Source organism: Lissotriton vulgaris, chromosome 10 (assembly GCF_964263255.1).
Source record: "Lissotriton vulgaris chromosome 10, aLisVul1.2, whole genome shotgun sequence".
Classification (NCBI taxonomy): Eukaryota; Metazoa; Chordata; class Amphibia; order Caudata; family Salamandridae; genus Lissotriton; species Lissotriton vulgaris.
In genome coordinates, this window is record NC_141698.1 from 716,026,839 (window position 1) to 716,053,488 (window position 26,650).

General features: G+C 49.0%; 1 protein-coding gene across 1 annotated transcript in view; it reads left to right on the plus strand.

Annotated features, from left to right (window-relative positions):
* KIF5B (kinesin family member 5B) overlaps positions 1-26,650 on the plus strand; it is an 862,770-nt gene that overhangs the window by 494,793 nt on the left and 341,327 nt on the right. The window contains exon 17 of the mRNA XM_086941550.1: positions 18,890-19,007. Within this exon, the coding sequence (XP_086797676.1) occupies positions 18,890-19,007 (118 nt within the window). The remainder of the gene's footprint in view (positions 1-18,889; positions 19,008-26,650) is intronic.

Below are 26,650 nucleotides of genomic sequence, written 5' to 3' on the forward strand. Positions count from 1 at the left end.
TACTGTCTGGACTCGGCAGATGATGCAGATGCTTCGGTGGGGAGAGCAGTGCTTCGCAATCTTTTCAAATAAGGTGAGCCTCTGTTTCCACCTCCTCATTTCTGCTCTTAGACGTTTGCTCAGAACATGTGATTACTGTTGTGCATGTCTCCTTTACTGTACACATAGATATGTTTAATTATATGCATACATGATATTCTGACGTCTACGAGCGTTATAATGTGAGTACTGCTTACTATTCTGATTCAAGCATGTGAATCTATGAAAGACACCCCTAATACTGGAGAAGAACAATAGTTACTTACCTGTAAACAGGTGGTTCTCCAGTATTGGTGTCTTTCATAGATTCACATGCAACCCGCCCGCCTTCCCCCAGAGACTCTCTCGGATAGCATGGGACTTCACTCCTGTGCGGGAAAATCTGAGAGCCTGAGCCTCTGGGGAGAACATTCTGGTGGGTGCTGTCGCCTGATTGGCTGAAATTTGGACTAACACATAATGACCTAGATAGTCACGAAAGTGGACATTTTTTCTACTGTAGCTGGGGCTACTTACTTCCTGGTTTGGTATTTCTGTAATATGCTATATATTTTATGGCATTTTATTGCTTTTTTATATACCGTGAGACTCCTACTCCGACGACGGGGAATGATTCAAGCATGTGAATCTATGAAAGACACCAATACTGGAGAACCACCTGTTTACAGGTAAGTAACTATTGTTCTTCTTCTCCAATATTGGGGTGTCTTTCATAGATTCACATGCTTGAATATAGAATAGTTAGCAGTCCGACTATAACACAAAGCTTCCATAATGCAATGCATAAGCAAAGATGGTAAACAAGTAGGTGTAAGAACACATGCAATAGAAAATATATATACATACATATGTATACATAATAATAATAATAAATCATATGGAAACTAAAAGGAGGAGGGTAGAAAGAGGCTCACCTTATTGAAAAAGATTACAGAGCACAGCTTGTCCTACTGCGGTATCTCCTTCAGCCATGGCACCCAGACAGTAGTGCTTCGTGAACGTGTGCCTCCTGGACCACGTGGCTGCTCTGCAGATCTGATGTAATGGGGCACCGACAAAGAGTGCAGTAGAAGACGCCACAGATCTGGTGGAATGGGCCCGTACTGCAGTCTGTAAAGGCTTTCCCGCCTTCTGGTGGCAGAAAGCATTAGCCGAAGCCACCCAACGGGCTATTGTAGGTTTGGTGATTGGTCGTCCCCTCTGAAAGCGGCCATAGGCCACGAAGAGCTGATCCGATCTTCGGAACTGTGCTGTTTTGCTGATGTAGAACTTCAAACACCGTCTAATGTCTAAGGAGTGCAAGCGTTGTTCCGCAGGAGACTGCGGGTTAGCAAAGAAAGACTTCAGGATAACAGGTTCATTAATATGGAAGTCTGAAGGCACTTTTGGAAGAAAAGTAGGGTTAGTGCGTTAAAGCACAGAATCCGGTTTAAACTGAAGAAAAGGTGGTTTTATCGTGAATGCATGCATGTCACTCACTCGACGAGAAGACGTCAAAGCAAGAAGTAGAGCGACCTTCCAGGTGATATACTTGAGGTCTGCTCTATGGATTGGTTCAAATGGTGCAGCCATTAACTGTGTTAAGACAATGTTGAGGCGCCACTCGGGAGGGGGACGCCGAACTGGAGGAAAAATTCGAAAGAGTCCCTTGAAAAATTGGCGTATTAACCTGGAGGAACATAGGGAGGCGGAGCCATCATGGCGGAAGCGTGAAATTGCCGCCAGAAAAACTCTTAAAGTAGAATGAGACAAACCCGACTGAGCTAGTTGGAAAAAGAAAGGGAGGAGCTCAGCGGGCGTGGCACGCAAGGGATGCACCCCGGCGTCAGCACACCAATGGCAGAAGCGTTTCCATTTTAACTTGTAAGTCTTTATAGTTGATGGAGCTCTGGCTTGAGCAAGGATGTCACGACACTCTTGAGGAATGGTTAGATGTGCAAATTCACAGTGCTCAGGTTCCAGGCTGATAAGCTCAGAGAAGAGGGGTCAGGATGGTAGATCAGACCCTTGTCCATGGAGAGAAGGTCCATCCGAGGATGAAGAAGGATGGGCTTGCAATGAGACAGGAGGAGCAGCTCCGAGAAACACGCCTGCCGCGGCCACCAGGGAGCAATGAGAAGGATGTGGCAGGGTTCTCTCCGCATTTTCCAAAGCACTCTCGGCACTAGAGGGACTGGAGGAAAGGCGTAAGCAAAGAGATTCGACCAATCCATCAAAAAGGGCATTGCCTTGAGACCCTTTGTGGGGATGCCAACTTGCGTAAGCGGGGCATTTGCGGTTTTCTGGAGTTGCGAAGAGGTCCAGTGCTGGGTGACCCCAGCGACGAAAGATCATATCGAGTGTCGGTTGATGCAGTTCCCACTCGTGGGTGGATGATCGGGATCTGCTGAGGGAATCTGCCAGGAGGTTGGACAACCCTGGTAGATGAACTACTGTGAGTGTGATTTGATGATTGATGGACCAGTCCCAAATCGCCTGTGCTAGGCGGGATAACACCGGAGACTTCGTTCCGCCCTGCTTGTTTACGTAAGGCATGCAGGTTGTGTTGTCTGTCTGTATGAGGACAGACTCTCCCTGCAGCACGGGTTGAAACGATTTCAGGGTTAAAAAGATAGCCATGAGCTCCAATTTGTTGATGTGCCAGGCCTTTTGGTGCAGAGTCCATTTCCCCTTGATGGACAGGTCTTGAAGGTGCGCTCCCCAACCCTCCAGAGATGCGTCCGTAGTTCGCTTCAGATCTGGGGTTTTGAACAGGAAGGACATCCCTGCTGCAAGAGGACGGGCTGTGCCCATCATCTGAGCACTTTCTTCATGGAAATGGTGATGACGATTTGGTCGTTGAAGGAATCGGTGACTTGACGCCATTGTCCGTCCAGTCCCTCTTGAATAGGTCGTGCTCTTAGTCTGCAATGCGGGATAAGAGCGATGCACGAAGAAGCCATCCCTAGAAAGGACTTCAACAGACGGACTGAAATGCACCTCTTTGTCAGTAGAAGCAAGACAAGTCGTAGAATCCTTTGCTGACGTTCCAGGGAAACAAGCGCCTTCGCCAGCTTGGTGTCCAGCGTGGCCCCTAGGAAATCCTTGCAAGTTGTTGGCTGCAATTGAGATTTTTCCAGGTTTATGGACAGACCCAAGGAACGAAATACTGTCTGACAAATGGAGGTATGGTGCAGCAGTTGTGAGCGGGACTGTGATTTCAGGAGGCAGTCGTCGAGATATGGGAATATCTGGATACCTTGAAGGCCAAGAAAGGTCATGACCGGAGTAATATCTTTGTAAAGACTCAGGGGTCGACCGGAGGCCAAATGGAAGGACCTTGAACTGGAAATGATAGTGCCCCACCTTGAAGCGCAGGAACTTCCGATGACCTGCGAGTATAGGGACATGGAAGTAGGCGTCTCGGAGGTCGATGGTTGTCATGAAATCTCCGACCGAGAGCAAGCGCAAGATTTCTGCAAGCGTCAGCATACGGAAGGATTGATCTTTGAGATAGTGATTGAGCGCTCTCAAATCCAATATGGGTCTCCATTCTCCATTTTTCTTGACGATAAGGAAAAAACGGGAATAAAACCCCTTCCCTCTCTGAGACTTTGGTAGTACTTCTACCGCACCCTTCTGAATGAGAAGGCGAACTTGATGGAATAGTTCTGTGAGGTGCGGAGGCGATGGTCCGGAAGGTGGCGTTGGAGGAGGTACTTCGACAAATTCCAATGCATGGCCTTTTTCTACAATGTCGAGTACCCAACGGTCTGTTGTAATGGAGGGCCATTGAGAACCAAACAGAGAGATTTGACCTCCAATTGTTAGATTGACAGGCAAGTCATTGACGTTTGTTGGAAGCTCCCCTGAAAGTGGACTTTCCTCGATAGTTTCTGGCAGGTTGCTGACGGGAAGACTGTTGCCGGTTTCCAGTGAAACGTTGGTTGCCTTGGTTATAGAACCGATATTGACTGTTTCATCCTCGAAAAGTGGAGGTAGTGGCACGAAAGGGCTGCTTCTTAAATTGAAAAGTGATTCGCCGTCATATGGCATATCTAGAATCCTTGTTTGAACTTCCTGCCTAAAAGAAGTCAAGCGTAGCCAACCTTGTCGACGTAGGACGGCCGCTCCAGCGAGTTGTCGAAAACCAGTGCAGGCCACATCCACTGCACAATCAATTAGCTCTTCGGAAGTTCTCTGACCTTCCTGCAGAAGTTGCTGCGCTTCTGCCTTGGAAGCATCTGGAATTAATGCCATATAATCGGACATATCCGACCAAATCTGACGGTCATAACGAACTAAAATGGCCATAGCGTTAGCCACTCGTACAGTTGTAGAGGACATAGAGGAAAACTTACGCCCTATTGCATCCAGGCGTCGGCCCTCCCGGTCTGGAGGAGCGGTGATAGTAGATGCTGGATTTCTCGAACCTCTCTGAGCTGCCTGTGTAACGACAGAATCAGGTTTAGGCTGGCCTGTAAGGCATGCCGGAGATCCCACCGGCGCCTTATATTTCTTTTCCAACCGTGGCAATTGTGCTGGTTAAGAGTTTGGGGTCTTCATGAGTTTTACCCCTTCAGCCCAGATGAAATCTATAATTGGGACAGTGTGAATCTGTTTGAACGGTTGATTCTTGAAATCATAAAGGAAGCAATCTTCCTCTCTCTGGACCCGTGGTAATTTGAATCGTTGCTCCGCCCTGTCCATCAATTGGTGGAAGCTGGCAATATCCACCGGAGGAGAATCCCCTGGCGCCACCTGAGATGGGGATGGTGTCTGAGCACGATAGTCATCCCACTCCGCTAAATGTACATCATCATCACAATCCACATCCGAAACCTCTCCATCCTCACGCTCTGGAGAATTCTCATCATCATCATCGGGATAAAGAGTTGTGTGAACTTTAACTGATGTACTTCTATGGATGGTAACAGGCGGTGCTGGTTGTGAAGGAGCAGGTGACTGCTCCGTAATCGGGTTCAAAACCGATGGGACATTAGTTACTTGTGGAGATGGCGGGAATCACCGATTGTAATCATCCAACATGCTCTGGAGGCTCGAAATCATAGATAAAGGCAACATCGCAGCTGGTATTTGAGAGTGAACTTCTTGATGTTGGCCATACTGCTCATCTTCATCATTACTGAAGTCCTGGCACTTTATATTCAGGTCTGATACACTTTGAGCTTGGTCGTCAGACTCCTGATCTGAATTAGTAGCAAACAAAGGAGAGGGTGGAATAGCCATTTCCCCTTCTGTGAGAGTTCCGAAATGGTCTGCTTTGCTGGACTGCAGTGGGATCATAGGCAGTGAGGCAAAAGATGAGACTGACATGGAAACTGTGTCCTGCGACCGCGTTGACGGTGCTAAATCGGTCGTCTTCTTCAAGGGAATTGTCTTTGAAGTCGTCGACGAGGACATCGTCGACGGAGACGTCAGCAGGGGGTCCGTCGACGGAATCTTCATGGACATAGTCGTCGACGGAACCTTCGATTTTAACTTTCTCGTCGACGAGATAGTGGTCGACGGAGCAGCCGTCGACGGAGCAGCCGTCGACGGGGCAGACGACGTAGGAGCAGTCGTCGACGGAGCAGCCGTCGACGGGGCAGACGACGTAGGAGCAGTCGTCGACGGAGCAGCCGTCGACGGGGCAGACGTCAAAGGAGCAATCGTCCACGGAGCAGCCGTCGACGGGACAGAGGATCCAGACACTCTCGTCGACGGGGGAACCGTCGACGGTATACTCGTCGTCGAGGGCGTCGACGAAATCAACATCTTCGAGCCTTTCGTCGATGTTAAGGGGACATTGTTCTACCCTAAATACCCATGTACTGCGCGTGTCCCTTCGCAAGGGGTCATGGGAAATGTAGTATTACATCGGGATTATCGTTCCGTGGTACCGGAAGTCCCGCAAGAGAATGGGATTGACGAAAGTGACCCAAATCTAATTAGTGCGGGCTCCTCTGTGTATCTGTGCTCGCTTCCAATATTCGGGCACTATTTATTTTTGCCTTCATCTTACAATTTATATTATTAGTGGATAAATAGTTTTTATTTAAAAGGTATTGATAGTTGAGTCCCACAATTTTTTAATATGTAAGGTGCACTGACTTAGTGAGAAACAAGACTGCGCATTAGTAGACAGTATGTACAAGTATTCACTCAGCATTTTGGTGGATTCATCGGTGTGTTCATATATCATTCTCTTACGGGACTTCCGGTACCACGGAACGATAATCCCTATGTAATACTACATTTCCCATGACCCCTTGCGAAGGGACACGCGCTCACTTCCGGGGATGACGTCATACGCATCATACCGAGTGCGGAAATAAACAGTTCCTTATCCCGCATCGTCTCGCAAAACAGCCACAAGCCGGCGAACGGGTCCGACCACTTTTTGGTAGGGTACATCCTCTAAACAAGTAAGTAGAGACTCTGCTTCGACTGATGGGGGTTCATATGAGTTATACGTAGTCCCGCTAGAGTCTTTAGTCTAGCGTTAGACCCACTCGCATTCCAAGGCGATACCTAACTTTCCTCCATACTCTAACTAGGAGAGTATGCCCAAAAGTCCCGCCCACTGAGGTGCCTGCGCCCAACATAATTTGGGTAAGTGAACCAACCGTTTACCAACCAGTGCATGCAGTATGTGAACAGATGTTCTCGGTGTGTGCTACATTAATGCGGAATATGTATGTGTGTTTGTATTATGTGTGATTCATTTGCTGCCATTGAGATTTCGATCACCTGTTTTATACCTCACTTCACAGCCTCGCACCGTTAGAGCGTAATGGAGTGTGATGTATTGACAAAGAATGTTGGGTGTCACACAATGAGAATGCCACTATATACTACATAGAAGTGACATAGAAGGAGACCATATGTGTTCTCCACTATTTGAGCATGTTCACTCAGCATGCCAAGCACAGGGATTTTATGCGAATATACAGATAATGTCTGTTTCTAAAAATTCTATTTGCTAAATCTCTCTACAGATGGAGCCTTGCAATTCGTAGTAACATTACCACATGAACACGAGGAGAAGCTACTCTTCCCTCGCCATACCAATAGAGTAGGGAATTCCCTTTCTTTAGCATCCCCACACATAAGGGGGTCTCTGAATCTTGCCCTGAAGAAAGTCCGGGACCTTTATGGCCTCATAAGGACTGAAACATGTTGGCACTTCACTAGGGTCATAGGACCATAAAAATCCTAAAACAACCCTACTTTTATTCTATTTTTAATAACCCAACCAGACCCATGAATAAAGGGATACCGGGGGTCTGATTGAGGTATATTATATATACCCCCCTTTCTCCTTCATTATCTTAAGAGCTTCCCAACACTGTGGTTGAGCCCACCCTGACCTATAGGAGTCGGGGTGACCCGATGATGAAGCATGACACCACTAGGGTGTGTGAGGGTAACTAAAAACAACTAGTGTTGCCCCCTTCCATACACACAGATATGGTTAGCATATCAAACACATCCCTAGTGGTATAGTGTTTAATCCCTCCTCATACATAGGCCGTTCTTTACCTATGAGCGCAACCTACCTTGAATTTTTCTTTAGTATGGTGCTTTTTGGAGTATTTTTTGTTAGAGTATTCACTGGGAGGACGTACTCCATATACCCTCTCAAATCCCTCCGGGGCCCCTCAACTAAATTTTAGATGTCCTTTATCTTGCAATCCTTTCTTTAAGTCCACGGTGGCAATTGGGCAGGCATTGAAATTAGTGACTGCCATGTTTGGCAATATAAGATTACCTGTGAGACCCCAAAGGGGAAGGAGAGGGCAGGCCTCGAAAATTCACAAAAACGTTACCAGACCTGCAGTTCTAGTGACTTGAATAATCTACTCGCCTGAACTGTAATCTGCTTAGCCCCTAAACTTGTCTCAAATGTTTTGATCTTAGGTAAATATTTTATTTTATAGAGTCACCTTTTTCTTCATTTTCACCTATGAGCGCACCTTCAAATATGTGCATTCAGCATTTCTTTGGTACAAAAACGTATATAATTTATTTAAGACTCCATGTGTAATAAGAATCTAGCCCACATGTAGGGCACACATTGGCACCTGACTTGCCTCTTAGTTCACTAATAGCATTGTCATCAGGGCATGGACAGGAATGTTTTTCAGTTTGTTTTTAACCCTTTCCGTGCTGCGAACGTCCAACGGTCGTCGCGTGCACTACCTCGCTGGTGCTGCGCACGACCGTTGGACGTCCGAATCCCGTTAGAGCGATCGAACGTCCGCACTGGGGCGGAATGTTCGACGCGCTAAACGAGTTAAAAGCTCACTTTTAATAAATAATTACTAAAGTATGATGTGGTAATGCACTGTCATTTACAGACACCACATTTTCCATTTAAATGGCCTGAAACCTTCCCACTCACAGGCAGTTCTACTGCTAAACCTACATAGAGTATAAACAAAAATGTTTGGAAATTGGATTTCAGCTAAAATATGTATCATTTGCACACCACCAAGTAAAGTGTTCTGATTGGTTTTGATCCTATTAAAATGTTTGTTTCCATCACACAGAATTACAAAAAATGTGCTTGTAGGCAACTGAGTTTCTGTTGCCGTAACCATGCCATTTTATGCCAGATTTCTGATGCACTTTGACTTGGTGTGCCCTGGGTACTCCAATTTGGTTCCCAGGGCCTGTTTTCTTTTCCAAAACTGTACCTTTGTATCCCTAATTGTCACTTCTCTGGCCACCTGTAAGGCCCTTGTAAAAGGTACCATGGGTACTAAGGGCACAGTGACCAAGGAAGGCCTCTAATTGCTGCACCACATATTGTACCACCCTTAAAGGTCCTGTACCTTAACAAACACACACTGCCATTGTAAGCTGCATGTTTTTGGTGCAGAGAAAAGTGAAGTCAACATGGCACACATCCCTGTGTGCCTTGCCTGCAACCCACTGCCTGTGGTATAGGTAAGACACCCCTCTAGCTGGGTGCACTATACCACTGGTGAGCGTACAATTGCATGAGTCCTGTACCCCTATAGTGTCTGAGTCCATTCTTAGACATTGTAATTGCAGTAAAGCCATAAAAGAGTATATGGTCTGGGTGTTTGTCAGTACGAACTCTACAGCACCATAATGAATTTACTGAATTCTGGGAAGTTTGCTATCAAGCTTTTCAGCATAATAAACCCACACTGATGCTCATGTGGGATTTATTATACAATGCACTCAGATTCTCCCTGGAAAACGACCAGCCTCTGGTGGGTTCCCTGACTGGTAAACACCAGCCTGCCACCATAAGACATGTTTCTGGAGCCCAGAAACAAAGCTTTTCCTGGGCGGAGGTGGTCACACCTTTCCCAGATAAGGAAACTCCATCTGTGGCGGGGACCTTCAAAGGCCTTTCCGCCTTTGTAATGCGATCCCCTAGTCTCTCCTTTTAGCAGGAGCAGGCCGCCTTCCTGTCTCCCCTCTTTCAGTGGGAAGACAGGTGGGAAAAATAAGCCAGCCCAGAAGGTGTGCCCACCTCTGCCAACCCCACCCCTCATGTTGGGGAGGCGAGGTGAAGCCTACTCTTCAGTGCCCGCCATCTTGCAGATGGCACGCACTCTTTCAAGAAGAATTAGAGATTGTGCCCACTCCCCCAGGTAGTGTGAGCACACCAAGTGTGTAGTCACCCTAAGGTCCGTTGCCCATTGGCTACTGACCTCAAGACCCCTAAAACGCCACGTAAATACAGTATTTACGGGGCTGCCCTGAGCCAAGAAGACAGATTCCTGCAGCCTACGAAGAACTGACTTGGCCCCAGCCCTACTGGCCCGTCTGCAGTTTCCAGAGACCCTGCACCAAAAGTCGCGTAGTCCTTCAGACTGCGAACTCAAGAACCCCTGGGGGGGTCTGGCTGCCTTCAACAAAGACTGGATGTACTGTGAACAGCAGCTCTGTTCAAAAGAAACGGCCAAGGAACACTCCGAGCCTGCTGAGGACAAAGAACCCGAATCTGAGTGGCCCACCGGTCCCCCGAGGTCCCTCACCGCTCCAGATTCCCAGTCCACCATGGGTTGATCCCTCCAGGACTCCCAGACGCCACCGGCAGACTCTGCACAGAGATCCCCGATCTTTTTTGTTAAACCTGTTCCCACTAATGGTTCTCCTTGAATGGCTTTCATCAAGATGACCGAGCAAATAAGCTAAAATGTGTTCCTTTAGGTTTTTTCTTTTTTGCAGTTCTGCCCCCAATTTCCTGATCTGTTCCCTTCTCTTTTTAAGCTGGATGGATGAGATGGTTCCCATCCTAAACACTCCCGGACGGTACGTTTCTCCTATTTACTAGAGGTTTACTTCCCTCCCCTTTTAACCCTGTATTTGCTCTGAAACTCACACCCATTCTCCTCTCCACCCCAAACCTCCCTGAACATTTCCCCAGGGTGAAAAGCCCCACTCTTTCTTTTTTTTAAAATTGTTTACATTTTTTGTTGTTGTACTTTTTTCCTTTAATTCTTAATCTCGAAGAAAAAACATTATTTTTTTTTTTTACTTTTATAGACTTGATTCTGGATCTGGGCTTCTAACCATTTTCACTGTCTTTCGTAGCATAATTATTATATTTTGTTAAAAAGGTATGTCGTCAATTTTGCCTTTTCCCAAAATGTTTTTCAGCCTGATTTCGTTAGGCCTGCTTTTTTCATTTTGGGATTTTGTCATAATGACCCAGTATTCTGTTCAACACTAGATGCAGCCTTCTTCGTACCCCTCCGTTGATAACTTGATTCATAATTAGCAGCACAATCTAGCCGTTGAATGTGTTTTCCATTAAGGGGACTCTTCTTTCATATTCAGATACACAATACAATATGGCTGACAGCTACCCGAAGTTGAGACGCCTAGCTGAACCCTGCCCAAAATTCTCTTAGCGATGCAAGCCCATGCTATATGATAATTCTGCATTTCCTCACAGTTGGAGATAATGAAATTAGCTTTCTGTACAACTTCGTGAATTTACAGTGGAATAACTGGTCTCATAGCATTAATGCTAAAGTTCTAACGAGTTTAAATAAACAATGGTCCTTTCAGCTAGCCTAAAAGTAGAATTCTAGTTGTTGGTTGCTCCATATTGGGCAGCCCAGTGGTTTCAAATAAAATCTGGCAAAGACAGCCCAATCGTTGAATAGACTTAGTCCTCTGTTCCTTTCATGGCACCTACTCTCCTTCCAAGCCCACATAGAAGCATCAACTGTCTTATTAATCACTGTTGAACATGAACAAAAAGGAGTTTGATTTAATTTGTCAAAAGGCATGTTTGCTACATTATCCAGTCAGTGATAGGCAGAGGGAGAGAGATCCAGGTGCCCAATTGTTTCTTCTTTAATGTTGTATTGCACTTCTCTTCAAACAGCAGCTCGTAGTTGTTCAGGACCATTATGTCTAAATAGCTCATGTAATTTGTATTGTACTCCTTATATCAGAGATCACTGGAGGCCTACCCCAAGATACAATCTTTTTCTTTATTATTGTATTTTAATGTAATTGCATCTATATAGTGTTTTCTACCCCTGACAAGGTGTGAATCACTTTATGGCGGGTAGAACGATACTCTGTAGCCAATAGTTGGTGGTTAATCTAGTGGTTAGTTTTCTATATTTGTTGGTTATTGGGTTAGTCTTGTGCGTTAATGAGACTGAAGAATGTCTTCCATTTTTAAGTGATGTATTAAGTTTGAGTTAGATGTAACTATTGGAGTGAGATAATGCAAGTGTAAAAAAGAGGGATGGATGAATGGGGGAGAGAAGGAGGTTAGATGTTGTGAGATGGCAATGAGAGGGTTACAGATCGAGAAGTTGTATTTTTCATGGTAGTGGGGTGTAATAATAGGTTGGAAAAGTATTGGTATTGCAGGAATTATTACTCAGAAGGAAGGTTCTATTTCTAAGGAGGGGAATGGTTAGTGTTCGAGGCATGTGGGCTGCTGAATTCATATCTGTGCATAGATCGCCGCCTAGTGTTGGGTCCGGATGATTGCACATTGTTGTCCTGGAAGAGTCTTCGAAGTATCACGAGATAGGTTGCTCCTCCCCTGGACTACAGTGCGCATGGGCATCCTCTCTATCCTCAGATTGTTTTTTTCCGCCTTTGGGTTCGGATGTACTTTCTTGACTAAAGTTCGGAATCGATATAAAACTCTTTGTGCAAGGCCAAAAGGCTTTCAGGGCGTCGGTATTGTCTCGTTCGGTGCCTGTACTTCATCCAGTTCTTCCAACAGGACGTCGGAGGCCGTTTGCCTTTTCGACACCACAGGCCCCAACTACGACGACGATGGAACGGAGCCCGTTCAAGAGATGCCCCGTCTGCAACTCAAAGTACCCTCACATTGATGTGCACCCAGTGTGCAATAAATGTTTATCCCCAGACCACGACGAGGCCAGCTTTATGGCCTGTTCCAAGTTCCGGTCGAAGAAGACGCTTCGACTTCGACGCGCTGCGCGGCAGTCGGCGCAGAAAGCGGCGCCCGACCCGGAGAACATCTTCGAGGCCGATGACAATGAAGGCGTTGATGAAGAGGATCCTGGCCAGCAGTCAGACCCTGCGTCGGAGCAGGACTCTAACTTCGATGTTGACGAAGAAGGGGACTACGTCCATGAAGAAGACGTCGTCAAGGTAGGAGACGACGCAGAGGCCATTGGAGCTGTCACTGACGACTCAAACGATGAGCAAGGCCCACCCGCAGTTGCGGAGCCTAAAATTGACACTCTGCTCTCTAAGGCTCAGGTCGGGGCATCGCCGGAAGGCCTTAGCCGAGATCTTACTCCACATTCTATAGCCCCGCGTCAAGGCCCGGCTTAGAATACTTCAAAGGAGCCATCGGTCGATCCATCAAAATCGAAACCGAAACCAACAGATGCCAACACGAAACCGAAACTGTTGAAGACAGTCCTCGGATCGACACCCTCGGACTCCTCGGCTCCAATCAAGTCTAAAAGTGTTGTCGACCCTTCGGGGTCACAAGGGGGCTTTGGCCCGAAGAGCGAGGCGCTGAAGCCAGTCTCGACGGTCAAGCACGTCACTCTGACGCAGTCGACGTCCAAACATGGCGACACTGCCAAAGGACTCAAGACTAAAAAGACTGTCAAACCGATGCTTGCATCCTCCAAGCCTATATTAAGCAAGGCCCTTGAGTCGAAGACTAAGTCCACCCGAAAGAGCATATTGCGTCGAAGCACAAGGCAGTGCCTGCTGCGCACCATGCGCTCGAGTCGACGCAAGGCCGCAAGCCTGCTGGTGATCCACCAAAGCAGATCGGATCGAAGACGCCGTCTATCTCGAAGAAGGTCGGTTCGTCTCAGGTGCTTCCTCCAATTAAATACGGACTGCCCCGACCGTTCGACCCAAAGCGTTTGAACCACAAAAGGGCGCCGAAGCGGCCAAGAAGGTGTCGGTACCTTCCAAGTCTCAATCCATTCCAGAGGAGGTTATGTTCCAGGCGCCCTCGTATGACAATCAGTCGAAGCTCTTCATCGACTCGGATTCTGGCAGGCTCACCATTCAAAAGCGAATAATCACTCCAGAACATCCTTTAGAGTCATACAAGATCCCTCTCAAAAGGAAACGGGATTCAGCCACCTCACCTGTTCTCTTCGAACCTGTGGAGTCCTATACACAGCACGATGCCGATTCTCCCACACGCAGCGATGAGGATGTGAGAGATGATTACAGAACTATGGGATTTATTTATCATGCTGACACAGATCAAGGGGAACCTCAACACTGGACTGACACTGTTGACCCTGATGATCCACACACTACGCCTGATACTCAGTCTTATAATGTCACAACCTCGCCTACTGAGGACACAGCGGCGTTTAACGCTTTAATTGAAAGGGCGGCCATTAACCATGACGTTGAAATGCATGCTGAGCCAGTGGAGGAGGACTTTCTATTCGATACTTTCTCCACCTCAGAAAGATCGGTAAAAACATTGCCTATGCTAATGGGTGTCCTCAAACATGCTACTGATATTTTCAAAGACACCACAAGGGCAAGGGTTGTAAACCCAAGGATTGAAAGAAAATATAGGCCTGCGCCTGTGGACCCTACCTACATCAAGGGCCAGCTCCAATAGGAATCCCTAGTAGTGGTTAATACTCGCAAAAGTGCAGACTCTCAAACTAGTGGTGATGCTCCTCCTCCGGACAAAGAATCCAAAATCTTGGAAGCTTCTGGCAAAAGGGTAGCAGCTCAAGCGGCTAATATTTGGAGGATCTCAAATACACAGGCCCTATTAGCCAGATATGATAGGGCTCAATACGACACGTTAGAACAGCTGATGCAACACCTGCCTGATGCTTATAAAGAGGCAGCAGAAATGCTAATACAGCAGACACAGCAGCTAGAGCCATCAACACTAGTGTAATGCTGAGACGTCATGCCTGGCTCCGCATCTCTGGTTTCAAACCAGAGATCCAAACAATTTTTTTTGCTCAATCAGCCAGTTAACCCTGACTTTCTTTTTGGTCCTGAGTAGACACAACCCTTGAAAAAATTAAAAAAGACACTGAGACCGCAAAATCCATGGGAGCTCTGCAGTCACAGCAGTTTACGGGCAGTTCCTTTCGTCGCTCCGGTAACAGGGGAGCCTCTAGAGGTCAAGCATTGCAGCAAGCCCAATACAACAAGGGGAGCAAGCAGACCACCTATAACAAGAATAACAGGAGTGGATATCGTGGGTTCAGCACCAAAGGCAGAGGACGTGGAAATAACAATGCCAGATCCTCCGCCCCAACAAACAGTGACGCCTTGTCACTGCCCCCAGACCATTTAACACCGGTCGGGGGAAGACTCCAGCAGTTCCTGCCGGTCTGGGAAGGCATTACCACAGACAGGTGGGTGAGACAACTTATCCAATACGGCTATTGTCTAGAACTAACCTCCACTCCCCCCAACATACCCCCAAGGCACCGTCCTATGTCCGCAGAGCACATGCACTTGTTGCAGCAAGAAGTATTCTCCATGCTACAAAAATGGACAATAGAACTCGTGCCTTTAGAAGAGCAGGGTACAGGGGTGTACTCTGTACTTCTTAATCCCAAAAAAGGACGGTTCCCTGCGGCCCATTCTAGACCTCAGACCCCTGAACCAGTACATCTTGTCAGAACATTTTCATATGTTCACGTTACAGCAAGTCCTACCATTGCTCAGTTAGGGAGACTTCCTAGTAACCCTAGACCTGAAAGATGCATATTTCCACATTCCCATTCACCCAAGTCACAGGAAATATCTCAGGTTCACCGTCAACAATCAGCATTACCAGTTCAAGGTCCTGCCTTTCGGGGTCACCACTGCCCCCAGGGTGTTCGCCAAGTGCTTAGCAACTGTGGCTGCGCACCTTCGGAGGCAACACATCCATGTCTATCCCTACCTGGACGACTGACTTGTCCAAGCAAAGTCAGCCCAGCAGTGTGCCAGCCACATGTCCTGCACAATTCACCTCCTACACAGTCTAGGATTTTCACTAAATCACCCAAAGTCGCACCTTCAGCCCCCTCATGTACAACAGTACCTAGGTGCAACAATAAATACTCTAACAGCAACAGCGCAGCTAAACTCTGCCAGAGTCAACAGCATGCAGTTGCTGATTCAGAAATTCAAGCCCCAACACTCGCTCCCAGTGCAGGTATTCATGCAGCTGATCGGTATGATGGCCTCCTGCATCTTCATAGTCCTGCACGCGAGGCTACACATGCCTCTGCTCCAGGGGTGCTTGGCACGACAGTGGAACCAGGCTCATGAGCATCTGAAAGACCTAGTGTTGGTGACCGGTCGTGCATACAACTCTCTGCATTGGTGGAACACACAAAACCTTTGCAGGGGACGACCGTTTTAAGAGCCTGTCCCACAAATAGTGCTAACGACGGACGCATATCTCCAGGGCTGGGGAGCACATGTCCTCCATTATACCGTGCAGGGACTATGGACGATGCAGCAGCAAAAGATGCATATCAATCTGTTGGAGCTGATGGCAATCTTCATGGCGATGAAGGCATTCTAACTGCACCTGTGCAACAAAGTCGTGCTGATCCGGACGGACAACATGACTGCCATGTATTACATCCAAAAGCAGGGAGGCACACACTCTCCGCAACTATCTCATCTAGCCCAGAGCATGTGGAAGTGGGCTTTCCAGAGGAACATCTTTTTGATGGCAGAACATCTTCCAGGCAAAGACAACCAGATGGCGGACCTGCTCAGCAGGCACAGCCATCAGATGCACGAGTGGGAGATACACCCCTTGGTGCTCCAACCATATTTCCAGCAATGGGGTCATCCAGAGATAGACCTGTTCGCCACAAAGGAAAACGCAAAATGCCAAACCTTCGCCGCCAGGTTCCCACACCCGCAGTCTCAGGGCAATGCGATATGGATGAACTGGTCTGGCAGATTTGCGTATGCTTTTCCTCCAGCACCGCTCATACCGCTAGTGGCACTCAAACTGCGGCAGCACTCCATGACGCTCATCCTGGTTGCTCCAACATGGGCAAGGCAGGCCTGGAACTTTAAGTGGTGCCTCACCAACGGCTGCACCTCACGCCCAGTCTCCTCACTCAGAGCCATGGAGACATTCGGCACCCAGATCCGCAACAGTTGAGCCTTGCGATATGGCTCCTGAGGTCATAGAGTTCGGCTACCTCAACTTGCCCCCTGACTGTATGAACATCATCAAGGAGGCAAGTCGGCCTACAACTAGGGCGTGCTATGCAGCCAAATGGAAGCGATTTGTCATCTACTGTTCCAATAATGACAGTAATCCGCTAGATGCGTCCACGCAAAACATCATATGTTATTTGTTGCATCTATATAGATGCAATCTGGCATATAGTTCCATCAGGATACATTTGGCCGCCATGGCAGCTTATCTTCAAAACAGGCAGCATCTTTCCCTTTTCAGAGTGCCTGCCATTAAGGCTTTTTTGGAAGGACTCAAGAGTGATCCCTCCCAGACACCCTCCTACACCTGTCTGGAATCTCAACATAGTTCTCACCAGGCTCATGGGGCCACCATTTGAACCTCTTCATTCTTGTGAGATACAGTTTCTTACATGGAAAGTGGCTTTTCTCATAGCCATCACATCGCTAAGAAGAGTTAGTGAGCTTCAAGCCCTAACAATTCAAGAACCTTTCCTACAAATTCATGCTAATAGGGTAGTGCTACGTACCAACCCTAAATTCATGCCTAAGGTGGTGTCGCAGTTCCACATTAATCAAACCATAGAACTGACAGTTTTCTTTCCAAACCCTCATTCTGTGGCAGACCGAGCACTGCACACCTTAGATGTTAAAAGAGCTCTCATGTATTACATCGACAGGACAAAAGACTTTGGAAAGACTAAACAACTGTTTGTTGCCTTCTCTCCACAACACAAAGGCAACCCTATTTCCAAATCAGGTATAGCCAGATGGATTGTTAAGTGCATACAAATCTGTTATCAAAAAGTTAAACACACTTTAACAGTTCCCCCCAAGAGCGCAATCCACACGTAAGCTAGGGGCATCCATGGCTTTCCTAGGTAACATTCCTCTAGAGGATATATGTAGAGCAGCCACATGGGTTACCATACATACATTCACAAAACACTACTGCGTAGATGTACACTCCAAACAGCAAGCTGCTGTATGACAGGCTGTTCTCAGAACTCTTTTTCAGACTGCTGCAGCTGGCACGGGCAACCACCGCTAAGGAGGTAACTGCTATTTATTCTATGCACAGATATGAATTCAGCAGCCCACATGCCTCGAACGGAATATGCTACTTACCAGTATGCATCTGGTCTTGACATGTAGGGCTGCTGACATTCATATCGCCCGCCCTCCTCCCCGGTTCCTGTAGCAGCTGTAGCACTCAGAATCATTCTCAAGCATGGTCATCACTTACTGTATTACACTCCATCTCTGCCACAGTGGCGAAAAACAATCTGAGGATAGAGAGGATGCCCATGCGCACTGTAGTCCAGGGGAGGAGCCACCTATCTCGTGATACTTCGAAGACTCTTCCAGGACAACAATGTGCAATCATCCGGACCCAACACTAGGCGGCGATCTATGCACAGATATGAATGTCAGCAGCCCTACATGTCAAGAACAGATGCATACTGGTAAGTAGCATATTCCTTATTGAATTATAGTAGAGGTGAAGGTTGTAGGCCATATGGCTTGACAGTTTTCCAAAATTCCTGTATGGTGAACACAGTATTTTGGGAAATTACTGATTTGTCAATAATGAATTTATCAGCATGAAGATCGATCTTTGGCCTTTGTTGTTGAAAGCAAAAAGAGGGTGTCTTGTTTTTCCCTCTCCTCCTTTTAGTTCTCCTTCAAGTTTCTGTATATTGTTTTTTGATACCTTCCATTTCCACTAATAAAGTCTTTTTTTAACTTAAAAAAAAAGAGGGTGTCTCAGCCACTGGCTCCAAAAAGATTTTAGAATACTAACGAGAGAGGGCACCTCTTTTTGAACACACTACACCACCTGTGGCTGCATTTGAAACCTAGATTCATCAAAATGACCAGCCTAGTCATGACATTGCATCATTTCTCACTATTGTGAAATAGGTCTTGTAAATTCCTTGACTGCTTCAGTGTTTGGGCATGAATTTGGTAGGTTATCTTCTAAGCCAGCTGGGAATTGAATCAAACCCTCTACGCTTTAATCCCTCAGGAGTTTGAAACATTGCCTATTATTTAGTGGCCAAACCCCTCCCTGAAAAGAAAAATAAGCACTAGGTAACTGAGGTTATTCCTCTTTTGCACAGTTTGCATATTTTGAATTTCTTTTTAATATACGGCTGTTGATAAGAAAAAAAAACTGAAACTATTATTTTCACTTACCCAAAAGCATGAAGCAAAGATCAAGTCCCTGACAGAATATCTGCAAAATGTGGAGCAGAAGAAACGGCAGCTGGAAGAGTCTGTGGATTCTCTCAATGAAGAACTTGTCAAACTAAGAGCACAAGGTAGGTGTTCCAATTTACACCTTTTAGGCCAGAATTGCCCTAGGTGAAGTATGGGTTATTTTGTATATATATATTTTTCATTTGTTTCACAACTTTAATTTAATTGTAGAACGTTATTCAGCAGCTGTTACTTGTGTTTCTTAAAGTCTGACATAACTGAAGACATTTGGTATCATTTTTGAATGACTTGATGAATTGGACTATGTTGAGGTTGTATGTCAGAATATTATATACAGAATATGTTCTGACATAAATGTTTGTGTCCTATATATGGTTTTCAGAAATATTGGCCCTTTGGGTGTAGATTTTCTGTTTTCAACTTCAGAGGGCTTTTTTTGTAAACAGTATTTATGATACAATGCGTGCAATTCTCTGGCTAGGTTTTTGTGATATGCATAAAAGCTTCATCTATTGGAACATAGGCCACACTAACTTGTATATGTTAATATTGCTGAGTCAGCAAATTTGTGGTGTAACTGTCTGAAATAAACCTACACTTGTCATGACCACACCTAAGTTCATAATAAATACTGTGGCCTCTGAGTAAACAACTAGCAACCTAGTGCTGAAGTGTAGTTCATGGATGTGGTACAATTTTTTATTTTTTTATTGGCATTTCAAGTACATTACAGGACGTCCTGCGTCCGAACATGAGGTAGTCACACACCTTACAACATCACTGCATTACAACACTCCACATCTAACAGGGTGCGATCTTGTACATTACATGTCAAACCAGTATACATTACATCATGTGTAGATTATTGCTGTTAGTCTATTCCAGTTAAATAGTTAATTAAATAATGTCAGTAGTCTTTTGGTCGCGATTGTAGTGGTAATTCTTCCTTAAACAGTTTCAAATTGTCTTTGCAATAGACCATATCCTGGATCCACTGCTTGGTCTGCGGTGCCATTTTACCTCCCCAGCAGATCGATATTCTCCGTTTGGCCATAAGTAGGGCTATTACGCAAAACGTACATTTGCGTGCTCTAACACCCGGCAACAGGCTCAGTAAACATGTGCGAATACTACAATCAATCTGGATGTCCACCATCTTGCCCAGTACATCAGTCACTGACAACCAAAAATTTGCTACCCCCTCGTACCCCCCCCCCCCCCCCCCCCACAATACCATGCCATACGTATAAAATCAGCGTCTTCGGTCCCACACCTTTGACATCTAGAGTCTGCCCTCAGGCCATATTTGTGCAATCTCTTAGGTGTGTGATACGTGTGATGTAAATATTTAATGTGTATCAACCGTAGATTCCCATTTGGGGTCAGTAGCTCCGTGATCGTGCCCATTGTGGACCACTCTTCAGTGAGTGGGGTGTCTAAACAGCTATCCCATTTCTGTATCCCCTTGTGCGCTGTGATACCCATTTCGGCCTGCAGTAATACATAGAGCTTGGACACCAGGTGTCTGGGGTCGGGTATTGTGAGCAGCAAATGTAGGGTTAGTAGTACGTGTGGTTCTGCTGGGTAAGTCGGGTAAAGTCCTTTAATTGCCCTGTGTATTCTATAGAACGTGAATTTGAAAAGCATCGATTGGTTTTGAACGTATGCAAGGTCCTCTAAAGTTTTGACCACCCCTTCCTGGTATAAGTCCCCCATGGTGTCCATGCCCACCTGTTTAAGGAGTTCCATCCCCACCTTCTCCCTTGTAACCGAGATATCCGGATGATGATGTAATGGCAGTTCCGGGGCGTAAATTGGTTGCTTATTCACCTTTTTAGCCATCAGTCTCCAAGCTTCATTTGTAGCGTCTATTGTGTTTATATCCCGTTTGTGCAATGGGGGTCTGTCGTGTGTCAGTATTGCGACCAAGGGAATGGGAAGGGCGTCTCCCTCTTCAACGGCAACATGTGTAAGGAATGGGACCTTGTGGTGCCAGAAATGAGCATATTGGGCCTGAGCACACAGATAATAGAGTAGGAAATCAGGGACCCTGAAACCCCCCACGCAAACGGTAAAGTCAGTTTGGAGGTCAATCCTAGCAGTTTTACCCGCCCAGATTAGTTTTAGCGTCATGGATGTAATTGTTCGAAATACTGCCATTGGGGGCTTTATTGGTATATTATTAAATAAGTAGAGTAGTTTTGGGAGTACCACCATCTTCACGATCGCTATTCTATCCTCCATTGACAGTGGTAGTTGTGTCCATCTGTCAATTTTCTGTTCCAACCTCCTGATCACTCCACTGTAATTCGTGCGGATCACTACTTTGGGGTCCCTATGAAACCACACCCCTAAGTATCTAACTGGATCTGCTTGCCAGTCCAGGGGGTATTCCGTTTGAAATGGGAGAGTGCTGTCGGTGAGCGGGATAATCGTCGATTTAGCCCAATGTATACTGAGCCCTGAGTGGTATTCAAATTTAACGTATTCACGCAATAATGGGTTCAGATTGTCTTTTGGGTCTCGCACGTACAACAGCATATCGTCAGCATAAAGCGATATGTGGAGTAGTCTCTGGGGAAACTGCAATGCTGAGTAATGGTGCCCCTGTCGTATCTTGCAAGCTAGGGGTTCTAACGCTATGGGAAATAGTAGGGGGGATAGTGGGCATCCCTGCCTGGTGCCCCTTCCTATGAAAATTGGCTCTGAGACGTATTTGTTAACCTGAATGCGTGCCATGGGCGCAGTGTATAGTAAGTGCACCCACTGAAGGAACATCGGCGGGAAACACATCCTGCCCAAGATTGCGCGCAGATAGGTCCAAGCTTTGGTGTTGAAAGCTTTCGCGGCGTCCAATAGAATCGCCGCGGCCTTGGTAGTGGGAGTCAAATAGTGGGAAAGTACAAATAAGGTTCCGGTGTTATGGGACGTGGAACGGGTTGGGATAAATCCCGACTGATCGGGTAAGATCAGCCTGGTCATCAGTCGTTGTAGTCTAGTTGCCAAGAGTTTAGATAGTATTTTAGAGTCAACATTTATAAGAGACAGTGGTCTATAAGATTTGCATGTCTCCGGGTCCTTGTCCGGTTTCAAAAACGCTAGTATCATAGCCTCCCTTAGTGAAGGTGGTAATATCCTTTTCTCGTGAGCATCTCCCAGCATAGCTACAATATGTGGAGCCAGTAGGTCTACAAAGGCGTTATAAAACTCTCCCGTATACCCATCCGGTCCGAGCGCCTTTCCATTAGGTAGTGATTGTATGACTTCAGTGACCTCTTCCGCAGGGAGAGGTATTTCCTCTGCGCATCCAACAAGCAAGCTAGCGCCACATCATCACAGTATGTTGCTATTTCCGCCGCTGATGCCGTTGTGCCTGTTGTGTATAATTTCCCTATGTACACATAAATGTCTCTAGTATCCCTTTCGCGTCATGTCGTAACTCACCCTTTGTGTCCCTCACCGCCGTCACTACTGGTGGCGGTCTCTGTGCACTTATTTTGGCTGCCAATGTAGCACCCGGCCTCCCACTTTCACCATAGCTTCTCACGATCCGTCTTATCTGAAAGAGACACGTTAGTGATAGATTCCTTACCTTAGAATATCCCCAGGCGTCAGACTGGATCCGGAAACTTTTGCGTAGCAATACCCCTGCGCCGGTAGGCGTCGTCTGCGGCTCCGCGTCCGTCGACGGCGTCGTGAGCGCCGGGATGACGTCGTCGGAGTACTTAGACGGCGCCCATGCGCGCTGACGTCAGTTCTTCTTTTTTCCGCGCCAGCTAGCGCAGATCCGGAAGAAGCTCTACCCCCAGTCAATTTTTGACTGAACTTTTTGATCCTTTTGATCTCTCTCTTTTGTCGAATTTTCGACTTATCGGTGCCAGGGATGCCCGGGTTCAAGCCTTGCTCGAAGTGCGATCGACTCATGTCGTTCACGGACCCCCATCGCCGGTGCCTGAAGTGCCTAGGCCTCGACCCCGACGATCGCACCTGCTCCGACTGCCGGGCCCTGACGTCGAAGGCTAGGCGGGAGCGGTCCCGCAAGCGTCTCGAGCTGAGGCAGTCGGCCCCGCGCCGCGCCGCTCCAGGTCCCGGTCCCACGGGAGGTCGAGGGACAGGTCGCGAGGTCGGAGTCATCGAAGCTCCGGAAGTGGACACCGATGGTCTGGTTCCAAGTCCTCAGGTAAGAGGCATGAGAGGTCGGAGTGATGTCATCGATCCTCCGACCCGCCCCGACGCTCGCACGATGCGGCCGGGGGCTCGGGCGACACCACCCACGCGGCTCCGCGGGAGTCGCAAGCGTCGCCGCCTGCCCCACACCTTCGGGTCCCTGGGCACGGCGCGACGCCGGAGGAGGTCTAGAGGTACCTCATGGCCATGGGGGCCCTCCCTCCTCAGTCGGTTCCCGTGGCGCCTTCGGGCCGATCGGTTCCGTCTGGAGGTCCTTCCGGGTCGGGCGCTTCGGCCCGACGCCGTCGGGTGCTTCGGCTCCGACGCCGCTGGCGACTTCGGTCTCGGCGCCGCAGGACCTCGCTGGATCCAGTTCCGGATCCGGGACCTCGCCGGTCGACCTTACGACCTCGCCGGCGCCGTCCCTTCAGGTGTCGCCCCCGGCAGCCAATGTGGTTGCCGCCCCCAATGTTTCCTGCGGTCCTACTCAGGCGCCGGAAGGGCGCCGCTGGGCGCCGATTCCGTCGGCCTTTGGGGATTTTTATCTCCACGAGGAGGCCCTGTCTGCTAATCCTGGTTTCCAGGACACAGGTGACGAGGAACATTGGGAGGGGTCAGAGGACCCTCTGGCACAAGATTGCCAGTCACAGCAGGACTGGACATATGAGCTTGGGGAGGCCAGTGGTATTGACACATCGCCAGACACTGGATTTACATCCCCTCCGACTGTGGCTTCGGAGGCGGGTTCTACTTACAGCGTAGTATTGACGAAGGCAGCTAAGGCCTTAAACCTTCAGCTCCCCGTCGCGGCCGTGAGGACTAATCTCCTCACTGAGGTCCTCAAACCGCAGTCAAGCTCCGCGGAGCCCCTGCTGCCGTTCAATGAGGCCTTATGTGACGTTCTTCTGGGCACTTGGTCCAAGCCCGCCACAGGCCCACCTGTGGATAGGAACGTGGCCAGACGCTACCGCCCGGCCCCGGGCGACCCTTGCTTTTTGAGCCCCCCATCCCACCCCCGAGAGTCTGGTCATCCAGGCCTCAAACTCCCAGACCACATTCCCGTCGACCCCGCCCGACAGGGAATCCAAGAGATATGAACAGTTCGGGAAGAAGGTTTTCTCGTCTGTTAGCTTGGGGCTGCGGTCTGTGAACACCGCCTGTCTCTTGGGCCGCTACACCCACACTCTGTGGGACACGGTTGCGGAGGTGCTGCCAAGATGCCCGGAGGAGGTCCAGGCTAAACTCGGCCAAGCCCTTGCGGACGGCCGAGATGCAGCACGCTTTTCTATCCGGTGTGGGCTGGATACAACTGACTCACTGGGCAGGGCGATGGCAACGACGGTGGCGGTTCGACGCCACGCCTGGTTGAGGTCCGCCAACTTCTCGGCCGATGTCCAGGCCACCCTCCTGGACATGCCGTTTGATGGCCGTCGCCTCTTCGGCGACAAGGCAGACCATGCGCTGGAACGTTTGAAGGGCTACGGCCCAGTCCTTGGGCCTCACGGCCCCACGACAGCAAACGGGTGCCTTTCGCTCCTTTCGTGGCCACGGAAGGGGCGCCCCACCACGTACCGTCAGCCACACACCGCAAACTGTCCAGCAGCGCGGTGGCGGACGTGGAAACCGCCGTGGCGGCGGTCGGGGACCGCGGCGAGGCCAGTCCACACCTCCCTCAGCAGCACCTGCCTCAAAACCTTCCTAGTCCGAGTTTTCAGGCCCATGTGACGCCTGTGGGGGGCAGGGTTCGCCATCGCCTCTCACTGGCATACAGTCACTTCGGACAGGTGGGTGCTGCAGATTGTCCGAAGGGGCTACTCCCTCCCCTTCGAGGCATCCCTTCCATCCATGCCACCGCAATACCACCGTGTGTCGGGGGATCACTTGCAACTTCTGCAAGAGGAAGTCACGGCCCTCTTGGCCAAGAGGGCCATCGAGCGCGTTCCTGGCCCAGAAGTAGGGTGTGGATGTTACTCCCACTACTTTCTGGTGCCCAAGAAGGGCAAAGGGGGCCTACGCCCTATCTTGGACTTGCGGAACGTCAACGGCTTCCTCCGGACGGAGAAGTTCAAGATGCTGACTTTGGCTCAGGTCCTGGCTGCCCTGGACCCGGGAGACTGGATGGTAGCGTTGGACTTGCAGGATGCCTATTTCCACATCCCCGTCCTGCCGGCCCACCGGCGTTACCTGCGGTTCACGGTAGGCCAAGAGCACTTTCAGTTTACCGTGCTCCCCTTCGGCCTTACCAGCGCCCCACGGGTGTTCACGAAGGTGATGGCAGTAGTCGCAGCTCATCTGCGCAGGCAGCAGGTATCAGTCTTACCCTACCTCGACGACTGGTTGTTGAAGGCGGGCTCGCCCCAGACAGTCGTCAGCCACCTCCAGACTACGGCCGACCTCCTGCACCTGCTGGGGTTCTCCATCAATGTGCCGAAGTCACACCTGTGTCCCTCTCAGAAGCTCCTCTTCATCGGAGCGGTTCTCGACTCGGCGCAGTTTCGGGTTTTCCCACCCGAACAGCGGGTTCGGGATATTCAGGCTCTGGTTCCCATCTTCCAGCCGTTATCCCGAGTCTCGGTCAGGTTGACGCTGCGACTCCTGGGGCTGATGGCCTCCTGCATCCTTCTGGTGCGTCACGCCAGGTGGCGGATGCGGGCTCTGCAGTGGGACCTGAAGTTTCAGTGGGCACAGCATCAGGGCAACCTGTCCGATCATGTCTTGATCTCGGAGGGCACTGCGAGACAACTGCAGTGGTGGCTCACGGACCGCGACTGGAACAGTGGCAGATCCCTCTCCCTGCCCCACCCGGAGCACGTAGTTGTGACGGACGCGTCCCTCCAGGGCTGGGGAGGCCACATGGGAGAGGCGGAGATCAGAGGCCTCTGGTCTCCGGCGGAGTCCCGGCTCCCTATCAACCTGTTGGAGCTTCGGGCGATTCGTCTGGCACTGAAGGCATTCCTCCCCTCTGTCCGGGGAAGTGCAGTGCAAGTGTTCACCGACAACACCACCGCCATGTGGTACTGCAACAAACAAGGCGGAGTGGGGTCGTGGACCCTTTGCCAGGAGGCTCTGCGCCTATGGCAATGGCTGGAACATCAGGGCGTGACCCTGGTGGTTCAACACCTGGCAGCCTCTCTGAATGCCAGGGCGGAGGAACTCAGCCGTCGGTGCATGATGGATCACGTATGGCGTCTGAACTCTGACGTCTGAACTCTGACGTGGCGCAAGGCCTCTTTCAGCAGTGGGGAGTGCCTTGGTTAGATCTATTCGCCACAGAAGAGAACGCGCAATGTCATCAGTTCTGCGCGTTGGAATTTCCAAGGCGGCACTCGCTCGGAGACGCTTTTCGTCGCGAGTGGAGCTGCGGTCTGTTGTACGCCTTTCCGCCTATACCACTTCTGCCCAGAGTGCTGAAGAAGATCAGGCGCGACCGGGCCCAGGTTATCCTTGTGGCTCCGGACTGGGCACGAAGATACTGGTATCCCGAGCTACTCAGCATGTCAGTCGATCCCCCGATTCGTCTGCCTCTTCGGGAGGACCTTCTGTCGCAGCAGAGGACGGTCCTGCACCCGAACCTGTC